The following is a 12,192-nucleotide window of genomic DNA, read 5'->3' as shown; positions in this document are numbered from 1 at the left end:
TTCAGTTTAACCAGCTACAACACTCAAGTGATAATTAAGTAATAATCAAATACATACAACATGTGTAAGTCTTGACTCTTTTTTGTTTGTATAATGTCAGAAAAACATGAGCAAAAATGAATGGAAATACAGTGTGAAAGGCAAAAACGGCACCCTGAACCCTCTTAGTAGTCTTCAGGAATAGTTCTCCAGGGGTCTTGGGGGACATTCCAAAGCTCTTCTTTGGATGTTAGTTGTTCCTTAGCTTTTGCTCCTTTTTCTACCAAGTTGACCCCACACTGCTCCAATGATACTGAAGGAATCATTCCTCTATGAGACCCACTGATTTTCAGTCAACTTCTTGTGTCATTTTTGTGGCTGGTGTAAAGACCAAGTCTCATCTGAAAGTGTGATTGCTAATTTTATTTAGTTTCCTTTTTCATTAATCGCCTTTGAAATCCAGGCATTTGTAGCATGCTTTTTAATGACCCAAATTAAGCTCTTGTGCTAATATGGAAAAGCAGAATGATTCAGTGTAGGTTTCAGGCTTGTTGCATTTAAAACTCATACAATGAATAAAGCTCAAAGAGCCTTTGCACTTGTCAATAAATTAAACTGACAGATTATTGTAGAAACGTTTAATATAGTTCCACTGGGCATTGACTTCTCAGTCAACGCCTCCGTTTTCCCCAACAATGGAATACGTTTAATTTGAAAGGACAAACCCATCATCATCCCGTGTACTTTGGTTCGTTTGACCTAGCCGCCCCGCCACAGGAGGAGGGCAATCCCTGCTTTTATTTTTCTTTCCAGACGGCCACAGTTCAGCACAAAAACAAACTTGGACCAGACGAGCTTTAGGCCAACACTTGCGCTTATGTTTTCATCTGAAGCGAGGCAGCTAAGGGCGTTTAATTGAACAGATCTAACTCGTTTTATTTTTTCCACTGTTGACACAAAAGGGAAGGTCTGTGCGAAGAAGAAAAAGAACAATTGAAACAAATCAAGTTTGGCGTCAGCGAGTGCGCACTTTACGCACGGGGCGCACCGTGAAACTGTGATGCTGGATCACCTCCCTGCACACGACTTAGGCTTCATTTCCTTTGTTGGTGTCATCTGTTCTGGACTCGCTGTAATTATGTGTCGTGGCTAAAAACTTTAAAGTGCTCACAAAAACCTAGTAGAGGAAAGCCCGGAAGAGCATGGGGGGCAAACAGAGCAGCCCAGTGTTTGACGGCAGAACTCGGGCTTATTCCAGCTCCGATCTCCCATCTGTAAACACCAGCGGAGGGGAAAGGATTGGGGGGTTCAGGTACACAAATGGTCCCGATGGCCCCCGGATCCGATACACGAATGGAGTGCCAGCCCACTCCGGGATGAGTATCCCAGGAGGCGGCAGATCGGGGTCACACAATCAGAGCCTCGATGCCACAGATGGTGATGAGGGCGAGCTGCCCCCTGAAGGCCACAGGCTCCTTATAGGGTCCTTACCGGCTCACCTGTCCCCTCGCCTGCTGGGAGGTAAGATTGTTACAAAATCCTAACGGTTAACCAACAAAAGGTTTTGAAAGACCAGTTACATGTGGGTAAATGTTATTGCGCAGTTCACTAATTAGAATTTTTTCATCTCCTGATCTCCTAATCTTTCCTTTGTCGATGTTACTCAGCAGTGATTATTGATCTAACAGTGTTTAATGCTGTTTATTTGATCTTTTGCTATATTTGTAGTTTATTCGTTGCTCTTAGCTGTAGCATCTGTAACATCCTTATCTCTTAATACTGCCCTTTTTAATCTCACTGAGAATAACTGTAACATACTGGCTCTTTATGACTCCAAACCCAACACGTTGCTTCATGTCGGATTTATTTAATTTTTGACAGTCATAAACTGTTACAGTCGTTGTCAGAGCTGCTGAGTATTTTTCCATTTGACATGTGATACCTGGGATATGTTAATAGCTGTCTGATGACTGAGCCCTTTGTTTAGCACTTCTGCACATTTATTGTAGCCACAGGTGGCTCTGCTGCGCTGCGCTGCCCTTTGTCTTCCTTCTTCTGCTTCTCCTCTGTTTTGTAAAACGGGCCTGTTTTTCACTCTGGCTGAGAGGGAAGAGTGCACTATGTAGGTCAACAGATAAGAGCTTCCTGCTGGTTACACATTGCATGACAGGCACATACGCAACCACGTACACACACACGCACACACACATACGCGCACAAACTTCCTGAATCTGCATGTCTAGCTGTTTCTAAACGAGGGGGTTGTCTCCAGATCAGACCACAACAAAACAGAAGTCAAACTAGCACAACAGGAGCGTTAAAACCGTTTAAGATCCATATCACTGAGAAACGAATGTTGCTAAATGAGCCCAGCTTTCCTGTTAGAACCCTTAGAATTGCCCTATTTTTTGTTTGTTTGTTTTATAAAGGGATCCATAAAAGTCCCCAGCAGAATTTTGGTCCGCCCTTTATCTAATCACTGGCATAGGTAATGAGGAAGTTTTATCACTGATGACCTGATCAATAAACTTTGTTCATGGCAGCCACGGGACTGTGACTCCGCAGGCTTAGCAACGCGTTCACAGACTTCACAAACCACCTTAACAAACACATGACATAAGCATGAGGTACACAGCTGGAGCAGTGATAATTGCCAGCTGTGCATATGATACTTTTTTTTTGTCCATCCTTTCTTTGTGGAAGTGCTACAATGTTTAACAGGAGGTCAGCTTATCTAAGGTCAAGTAGCTCTTGACCTAAAAATCTTTTTGCAGCATAGAAGATATGCAGGGAGGCTTTGTGTATGCGGGTCAATTATGAGTTAATAACTGGATTTATCAATAAAAGTGCAATCTATTGCCTCTGCTTAACTATGTGTCTGCTATTTGAATTGGGCGAGGACATCCAAAGCTTGTATTAGGTAAGCAGATGGTTACATATTATAGGAGAGGGAGCGTTGTGAGTTGCATGCAGGTGTTGGGTCACAAAGTGCTGCTTCAGAGAAAAGCACAAATAACAGTCCCACATCCTCTCTTGTGTACATGTCAATAAAAGGCTATGAGAGAGCTACATCAGGGTCCTCATGATTTTTGTCTTGATGTTTTCTTTCCAGGGTTCCACTGTCCTGTTTGCTCCAAGTTCATGGCAGGGGATGAAATAGAGAAGCACCTGCTCATGTGTTTCAGCAAAACACGTCTCACCTACAACAGTAAGGCTGTGGGAGCGGGGGATTCTGAAAAGTCTTTGATACTATTCATTGAATGATGCTTAACTGATCCCCAGGGGAAATAAGATTATTCTAGTACATATTAATGAAAATATAGAATCTAAAGTAAAATGTCACTGTATAGAGTCGTTACGCTGAAGAAGCCTCTGACTGAAGACACTATTTTGACAATATTTTGTGTAGATGGTGCGCAGCGTTTTTAAGTATGTTGAGATGCTTTTTCCACAATCTGTTCTAGGGACTCCAGAATTCACAAGTCTTGTGTAAAAGTTAAGCAGCAAACTATTACATCATAAACTTGACTTACTTTTTTTTTTGCTTAAAAGAAACACAAACAATGAAAAAGGCAAATGTAGGTGTCTCAGGACATGCACATCTGCAACTGCAGACACTACATATGAGCAGTTCTTCTTACTGATGCCTTATCAAACTTGTTGGGGTAAAAAATAAAAAAGTAATACTTATTCAGCAAACTCAGAATCACCCATGTTTGCATTTTATGGTGAAACAACAAGAAAATATCTAACAAAGGAAAATATCATTGAAAGTACTTTGTTTTTGTTTTCCACACTCAAAGTAACACAGTTTGATTTGCTCAGGGTTCACAGGAACCCTTACAGACTTTGGCAGATAGTAGAATTTACATAACATGGACCCACGTGGATCCTTAAGGACACAAGAAATATGAATCGGCCCTTAAATGTCAGTTATATTTAGTTGCAAATGTGACGGCAGAAACCTTTGGCCACCGGCTGAGAACGTACTTGTTCGCATTTTAGTTTCTGCACAGAGGACCTGATTTCAGGAGGTCGGCATCTACAGAAGGAGGCATGCTGCACATGCAGGCAACAATTCTTGTGAATGTAATTACAAGAAGTTTCTGGGACACAGTTGCCCACAGAGAGCCACATACAGACCCTCTGATGAAGCTATTTCCACACATACACGGCACTGAATCTTCACACACTTACAGATGCATGAAGTATGACAGCTGTGATAAAGTAACTTCCAGAAGTCCGTATGGAGGACTTTGTTGCGTATGTGCAGCGGAGGTATTCCGTACATGTACACAACGAATCAACTCAACAACATTTGTACAGAACTCCAAATGGAAACTCTGCGCCTCAGCAGATGTTATGAGTTTACGTGACTTGATATCACATTTCTGTTTTTTTGACCCCTTCAACAGCCCCCACCTTTGTAACCACGAAAATATGACCTGTGAATATTATTTTTTAATGATTACATTACTTTAGAAGTACAAGTCATTAAATTGGACCTGTTTCCAATCTCTTTATAACAATGTATCACATCTTAGATGATTATCATTGGTCTTTTGATCTTTTCAAAAAGTTACAGGTATAAGAAGGATTTTAGAGAAGGATTCCCTTGTACTAAATTGTGACAGCGCAGCAGGAAAATATCAAAACCTAACACAAACAGGCGATGCAGCTGCACGTCTGTGCTGCAGTCTGTATGCATGCATTTAGTTTATTAGCACCTGTAAAGAGTACACACACACACACACACACCTATTTGTGCACACGCAGGAAAGACTAACAGATACTGTCTTTTGAAACCGTCAGATACAATCACGACACACGCATTGTGGTAAAGACTTCCCAGGTTTGAGATTGCAGAATGTGTACAATGTGTTTTTTTTTTTTAAATTTACGCACATACACACCCACACAGCTGCCAGACCGCACACACTCACAGCAACATGCATGTTTCTGATAAACGTACAAATGCAGCTTGTATACTAGTCAGTGACACTTTACTTATCATAAATGTACAGGTTTAACACATGCACGCCATGTGTTAAACCTGTATAGACATTGCTCTATACCTCATCTAACTCAGGCTTGTTGCATTTAAAACTCAGACAATGAATAAAGCTCAAAGAGCCTTTGCACTTGTCAATAAATTAAACTGACAGATTATTGTAGAAACGTTTAATATAGTTCCACTGGGCATTGACTTCTCAGTCAACGCCTCCGTTTTCCCCAGCAATGGAATACGTTTAATTTGAAAGGACAAACCCATCATCATCCCGTGTAGTTTGGTATAAATACTTTATATGTACATTTGACTGGGTCTGCCTTTTGTTAAGTTTTCATAAAAACACTGCAGTGCACTAAAAGCAATAGTTACTCATTTACCTCTGATACTGACACAAAGGCTTATCACATCTTGTTTTGTGCGTAAATATAGTACGTAAGACAAAATCATCACCTGATAATGTGTCTGTCTGATCTGAGACTCTTTTTTTTCTCGGCTGTTAAATCACATTTTCACATAAAGAACAGAATGATTAATAGTGAAACCACTTTCCATACCGACCACCGTCTATTCCACTTGGAGACTGCTTCCCCCACTCTTATCTGTGCTTAGATGAGAACAGGTATTCTGGTATCAAAGGTTAAACAGATGATTGTGCAGGACTCAGTTGACTGAACATTTGGTGTGCGAGGCAGCTCTTTGCTCATTTCTTTTCTGTCCGTTTTGTCTTTCTCAGAGGACATCCTATCCAAAGACTCTGGGGAGTGTACCATCTGTTTAGAAAATCTGGAACAAGGAGACACCATTGCCAGGCTGCCTTGCCTCTGTGTCTACCACAAAGGGTAAATGATAGTTGTGACTTGGTGGAGATTTACTTTGTGTATATATAAAGTAAACAGACACACCTTCTTGCTCTTATGAATGTTTTAAAGGAATGGTTTGACATTAAGGGAAAGTCACACCTTTTTTACAGAGTTCAATAGTCAGATTGACACAACTCAAAGGCCTAGTCTACCCTGATTAGTCAGCTAACTGGTCAAATATGTCAGTGTATGAATAAGCTGATCATGTTTTCAGGCATGCTGAATCTGTGGTGCAGTAAAAGGGAGATTCCCAAGCTGCATATAGTAAGCAGAGGTCACAGGCCTTGGTGGTAAAATTCTTACAAGATGGGAGGTCATGTGTCACATCAAGCCTCTTGCCACACCATCAACTGCCACTGCTGTGCATTAGCATGCAAACGCTAGCAACCCACCGGAGTAGCTTGTACTGTTAGCAAGGCATTTTAGGTGTAGATTCAGACTTTAAGAGAAATTCCTTTATCATCAGATTTTAGTGTGGTCAGGGACTCAGTATTTGTACCTCAGTATTTGTACCTCTCAGTACCGCTAAACTTACATGTTTCCTCCTTGTTCCTTTTTCAGGTGCATAGATGAATGGTTTGAGGTGAATCGCTCATGTCCAGAGCATCCTGCCGACTAAGAGCTGCAAAAGTGCAGTTTCAGTCTGCAGTACATCACTGAGGCTGACTGTGTGCCCTGACCAAATCCCAACACTGCCTGTTCCAGCTGAGCATCAAAGTTCCTCAGGGATTAAGACATTATGATGCACAGAATCTTTCATATTGCCTCACGGAACCACGATGGACTTTGGATATGTTTCTCAATGTGATGCGACATTCAAAGAACCACTGGTGGAGCCATTTGGATGTCAGAATACATGTATAAATATTCCTTATGCCAAGTGTTGGCCTAAAGTAGGAGCATGTAACCTGGAGTCTGATCCAAACAGTTATGATGAACTGAGTGTGGTCTCACAGCAGAGGACTTGTCCAACATGTTGAAAAGAGATTTAGACTAATTGGCTGCTTTGAGTCACTTAGCCTAAATTAGAAGGCTGATGTTGTGCAATATGAGAGACAGTCAAATAGAATTAAAAAAACCAAGCCTATATCAGCTTTAAGGGATTACTGCAGTGTTGATGGTAGTCAGGAAATGGATCTCAATTTTATTCCAAGTTGGCTATCAATATTGTTTGTGAAACAATCATGTGTCCTTAACTAAATTGTCTAACATAAGATGGTCAGACTTTGTTAATCACTTGGCCACTTAGTACCACAGTAATATGATTGTGTAGCATAGTGGTGAAATTAAAGAAAGGCCTATTTTATGATGATTGATAGTCTCTCTAAGGAGTGCCATAATGTGCTGCTATGTCATAGACTGGAAAGTTTTCCTATAACCTTTGAACCTTATTGTTCATCATTCTCTCTGTTTGTACTGTAATGAATTGCACAACAATAAATGTTTTATCTTTGTCTTTTTTCTGCATAAGAACTGTTCTGTGCTTCTTTATACCTACATGTAGAGGAAAGAAATCACCTCACCCAACTTGGAAAGGAGTAGGGGGTGTATGACATGTGCTTTGATTTAATCTTATAAGGACAGATACGAGCAATATTATAAGTACTTGTATGTACTTGTATGATAAATGTAATTTTTAATTTTTTTTTTAAAGTATTTACAATGATAGTATACCTTCTACAATATGACTAAAGTTATCTTGAAAATTGTTCTTAAAATGCTTCAATTAGCTGAAACAGAAATCACTGAGCTATTCCTTGCAGGCATTCTTTTTAAGACTTACTCACGTTTTCATATTTTTTGTTTTAGTAGGACAAGAATCAGTAGGACAAGAATCAGAAAGATGAAGAAATTACAGATACAAGCATAAGTGGAGGCAAGTAATGGTCACTTTTAGAGATAGTAAGTCAGATTTACAAATAAAATGTTTGATACGGGAGCTCTTTGTGGAAACATTTTGCATATGGAGACGAACATAATCTTGCCCAAAATTATTCATCATTATTGATTATAACATGACAAGCACAATTTTTGATGAAACTATGGCATAACTGTCATGGAGTGTCAGTGATAGGTTTTTGGTTTATAACACAATGAGGAAATGTAATCTTTCTTTCCCCTTATATTGATGAAATACTTTCACATCATACAGTTAATAAGAAAATTTAAAAATTAAGTTTTTATGTCTGTATCAAAAGTAAAACCTAAAAATCTACCTTTAATTATTTTTATTTTTATTTTATTTGATTGTATTCGCATATTCATCCACTTACTTATCCAGGCGACTTTTTATTCTGTTTTTAAAAATTATCATAAATGCACACAATAATAGCTGAATCATCCATTAACTCCCAAATGAAACCGCAGATTGTGAACACTTAGTTGGAAAAAGTAAAAACAACGTTAAAGTTAGCGTGACGCAACTACAGCGCGTCTCTTGTGTCGCGGGTTAGATGACGTTGTGCTCCCTGAGACGTTTGTTTAGCGTAAGGGTACACAGAAGGCAAAAACAAACGTTCAATAAAGTTTTATTTGACTTTGAATCGCGAGTAATATATCACCACACTGAGTAGTTATTTTTCCATAATAAGGTAAGAGTTTGAATTTTTTTGGACGATTTCCTTGCTCAAAGGTTCAGTTAATCTCCCTTCCAGAATTTTCCTTAGATAACGTTAGCTAGCATCAACTCAAATCCCTTAGATACATAGCTAGCGTTAGCTTGCCAACCATGTTCGAGTACTCACACAGTGCTTCCCTGGTTCTGAGTCATATTAATCCACCCCATCTTTTAATCTGTTGGTTTTCAGATTAGGAATCGCTAACTCTGGGGCAAGATGTCGTATATGCTACCACATCTCCACAATGGCTGGCAGGTAGATCAAGCCATCCTATCTGAGGAGGATCGAGTCCTTGTTATCCGCTTCGGACACGACTGGGACCCAACTTGTATGAAAATGGACGAAGTTCTATACAGCATCGCTGAAAAGGTTTGATTAGTTTATTTTCTGTGTCATAAACCAGCCTTTTAGGAGTCTTTATCAGCCAGTTTACAGCATCATGTGTGCTCAGTCATACAATCTGCGGGTCTGATGTTGTTTCTGTACCTTATTGGGGTTGTGAGCCGTGTTGTGTGGACAGCCACTGACCCAAAAAACACGTCTGTATCTGAAAGGCTTAAACGGTGGCTGTCTGAACCTGGTTCTTATGCACTGTAGGAAAATTAAACGCCTGACGAGGTCACTGTTTCTGAGGTTTAGTTAAAACTCGCTGAAGACAACGAGGTACAGCATAGGGACATATACTGTATATATACAGCTAAAATGATTTTCTCAATCTCAAAAGTTGGGGCTTTCTTTAAAGTTTTAATGACAGACTTATTTGGAAGTTTTGCTTGGCCCAATAGAGATGTATCGCTTACGGTAAGAAATAATTCTACATATGACATTGAACCCATATCTAATTGTAGTGATGTCTGTAGACGGTCACATAGGAAAAATACACATGCTGTGACAAAGATTAGGTTATCAAACAGGGGAAAATTTCAGGTAGAACAAAAACAGTTTAGTAATTGAGGAATCAGATGAGGAAATCACTCACAGTTTAATCATTCACACATGGTGATGAATTCTACACTAATACAAACATGGGACCAACAGTGGATGCAAAATATCAAAATAAGCCTGTAGGGACACAGATAAATCATATCAATGAAGAATACGTTGCCCCGTATATATGCTGTTCCGCCAACAGACACTATTGGGATATTCAGGGGCATCATGATTTAGTTTGACTTTGATTTGTTTGAGTTTCTTTGTCAGAGTACATCAGATGAGGCCTGTTTCCAGGAGACAGTAGTGCTTTTGTTTTTTTTTTCCTTTTTTCCTCCCCAAGTGTGGATTGTATGCTGGGAAGGGTCATTGCTGTTTTCATTACTCTCTGAGGTTTATCATTGATGTCACAACCAAAAATCTCATGATAGTGTGAGATGTTGGAGGATTTTTTTTTCCCTTCAAACAACACTTTAGACGACATTTTCAGAGTGTCTGCTCAAAGCTATTAAGTAGTAATAAGCATCTCCTCTGTGTAAAACCATCCACTGCATATGTAGCTACACGGCCTGTGATGCAATTCATGGACGTCACATCTTTGTGCAGAATATTTTGATGTAAATTGATGCAATCTGATGCATTACTTAACATTCGTTTAATGGATACTTAAATTTTTTTTAAAGTCTGAATTTAACCAAGTTATTTTTGCAAATGTGGGAGTGGTTAGCTAGTTTCAGATAGACCCACATGATACAAGAGACCCGCGAACCACAAGTGTTTTGGTACATTATTGTACATAAAAAATGGTTGAAGAAGTTATCTTTCCAAAGAAATAACATATCTCTGTATTTATAACTTTAGAACAGACAAAATTAGAAAAACTCTTATTGTGTGAACAAACATGATATGCAGACTTTAGTATACATACTATTTTTATTTTTGGTGTTGTTTTTGCTTATGCTAGCTGTACTGGCACCCACCAGTTCCACATAGGTTTCACCTGATGAGTGTCTTACTGCTGTGCTCATTTGATCCACTCACGTCAGTTTTCACCTCACAGCTCACACGAGGCTCGCAGCTCATTTAGTAATAAACCCCGACTGATGCTCACCTGTGACATCCAGTGTTGGGGCGATTTCATTTTCTTCAGTGTCAACAGTTTTTGCTCATATGCTTGATTGCCAGTTGCATCATTCAGAGCGTTCAGACAAAGGCTCTGATTGGTCCATTGTCTGTAGGCAGCTGCAGTCATCCTCTCCTCGTTGGGAATGATTGAAAATAAAAGCAGACATCTAAAAGAATACTACACAAGTCCTTCCTTTTAGCAGGCCATTGATTGGTTTATGGTATGTTTAGACATGATTTAGGGGCCTGTTTATTGATTTGATGATATCTTTAATGTTAAATTAGGGTTCAGATGCAGGTTTCTTTGTGTGAAACGTATTTTAGCAGGAAGCTGTTGCTTTCAAAAGGAGGTTATCCGTTAGCAGGTTATGTGTCATGTTTTAAGGGAATTGTGTTGTTTACTTGTTGTCGTGCCTCTACTACGTCCTTACAGGTGAAGAATTTCGCCGTCATCTACCTCGTGGACATCACAGAAGTGCCCGATTTCAACAAGATGTACGAGTTATACGACCCCTGCACTGTCATGTTCTTCTTCAGGTAAGTCTCTGTAATAGCTTATATGCTGTATGTACAACCTCTGGCAAAAAAATGATGGAATCACAACTCTCAGAGGATGTTAATTCACTCAATTTTGTATTATGTTCTGTATGAAATGAAACGACTGCATGAACATCTGCCAAAATTGGGATTCCATCCTTTTTGCTGTTTGTTGTAATAAGCACATTTAAAAACACTTAACCCAAAGTGGTTTCTATTCAGGATGATGAACGAAATCAAATAGTGAATATAAGTCAATTTAAATGGTGTTATGGATCCTTAAACCCATGTTAGCGAGAGGGAGACCTGCTGTGGAGCAACGTAAGACGTGTTTCTGTGTGTGTGTCTTTCCAGGAACAAGCACATCATGATTGATTTGGGAACTGGTAACAACAATAAGATCAACTGGCCAATGGAGGATAAGCAAGAGATGATAGACATTGTTGAAACAGTGTATCGAGGAGCGAGAAAAGGAAGAGGTCTCGTGGTGTCTCCCAAGGATTATTCTACAAAATACAGATATTGATTTTTTTGTTGTTGTTGTTTTTCTCCACTTTTTGTTGTTTTGTATTTTTTTTCTGTTCCCTGATATTTTGACACAACACAGAGACTACAAACATCAGAAGAATATCTTTCACTGTTTTGGCTTTGCCGGTGAAAGCGGACATTATTCCTAATAATGGCTTTGACTGTATTACTTTGTGCCATGTATTTTTTGTGCGTGCAAATGTTTTATTTGGTTTCATAAACATCAGGTTGTTTGTGTTCTTCAAAGACGTATTTCTGTGAAACAAGTGCGAAAAAGGTCAGACATGTTGAACAAAGCCTCAGAAGTAACTTTTAAAATAAAAATGTTTTTTTTCTACATACAAAGTTTTCGGTCCCAGTAGAGTGCCTGTGTAGAAATCCCTCCGTTAGCTCTCCTATAGCCGCAAGTAGCCACATAACAGCAGCTATGTGCTAACAGAGCTATAGTACACGTTAGTTCATTCATTCTTCTTAAAGTATTGGTGAAATAAAGACAGATAATGCCTTATTTAGAGGCTGCATTGTCCCTGCCCCATTCACTCTGTTATATGGATATATGCCGAATGAGTTTTCTAAATAGCTTTCGAAGGACGCAGAATTTCGC

At 39.3% G+C, this 12,192-nt stretch overlaps 2 protein-coding genes across 2 annotated transcripts; both read left to right on the top strand.

The window, feature by feature from the left end:
• The first annotated feature begins 601 nt into the window (after window positions 1–601).
• Window positions 602–7,304, top strand: LOC140274944 (E3 ubiquitin-protein ligase znrf2-like). Its single transcript, XM_072370330.1, has 4 exons — window positions 602–1,500; window positions 3,092–3,187; window positions 5,724–5,829; window positions 6,412–7,304. The coding sequence occupies exons 1-4, from the start codon at window positions 1,182–1,184 to the stop codon at window positions 6,467–6,469; spliced, it is 579 nt and encodes a 192-aa protein (XP_072226431.1). The 5' UTR covers window positions 602–1,181; the 3' UTR covers window positions 6,470–7,304.
• Window positions 7,305–8,297: 993 nt separating this feature from the next.
• Window positions 8,298–11,593, top strand: txnl4a (thioredoxin-like 4A). The gene is made up of 4 exons (XM_072370213.1): window positions 8,298–8,441; window positions 8,658–8,837; window positions 10,957–11,060; window positions 11,415–11,593. Exons 2-4 carry the CDS (start codon window positions 8,685–8,687, stop codon window positions 11,584–11,586), a joined length of 429 nt encoding a protein of 142 aa, XP_072226314.1. The 5' UTR covers window positions 8,298–8,441; window positions 8,658–8,684; the 3' UTR covers window positions 11,587–11,593.
• Window positions 11,594–12,192: the final 599 nt, after the last annotated feature.

The sequence above is a fragment of the Leuresthes tenuis genome, unplaced genomic scaffold (assembly GCF_036924035.1).
Source record: "Leuresthes tenuis unplaced genomic scaffold, fLeuTen1.0.hap1 SCAF_18, whole genome shotgun sequence".
NCBI classification, from domain to species: Eukaryota; Metazoa; Chordata; class Actinopteri; order Atheriniformes; family Atherinopsidae; genus Leuresthes; species Leuresthes tenuis.
The sequence above is the reverse complement of the archived record's forward strand: the minus strand, read 5'-3'. Positions and strand labels throughout refer to the sequence as shown.

Coding starts and splice junctions, on each gene's coding strand:
- LOC140274944 (XM_072370330.1), top strand. CDS start 1,182: ATGGGGGGCAAACAGAGCAGCCCAGTGTTTGACGGCAGAACTCGGGCT. Junction 3,188..5,723: donor AACACGTCTCACCTACAACA/GTAAGGCTGTGG, acceptor TGTCTTTCTCAG/AGGACATCCTATCCAAAGAC. Junction 5,830..6,411: donor CTCTGTGTCTACCACAAAGG/GTAAATGATAGT, acceptor TTCCTTTTTCAG/GTGCATAGATGAATGGTTTG.
- txnl4a (XM_072370213.1), top strand. CDS start 8,685: ATGTCGTATATGCTACCACATCTCCACAATGGCTGGCAGGTAGATCAA. Junction 8,838..10,956: donor TATACAGCATCGCTGAAAAG/GTTTGATTAGTT, acceptor ACGTCCTTACAG/GTGAAGAATTTCGCCGTCAT. Junction 11,061..11,414: donor ACTGTCATGTTCTTCTTCAG/GTAAGTCTCTGT, acceptor GTGTCTTTCCAG/GAACAAGCACATCATGATTG.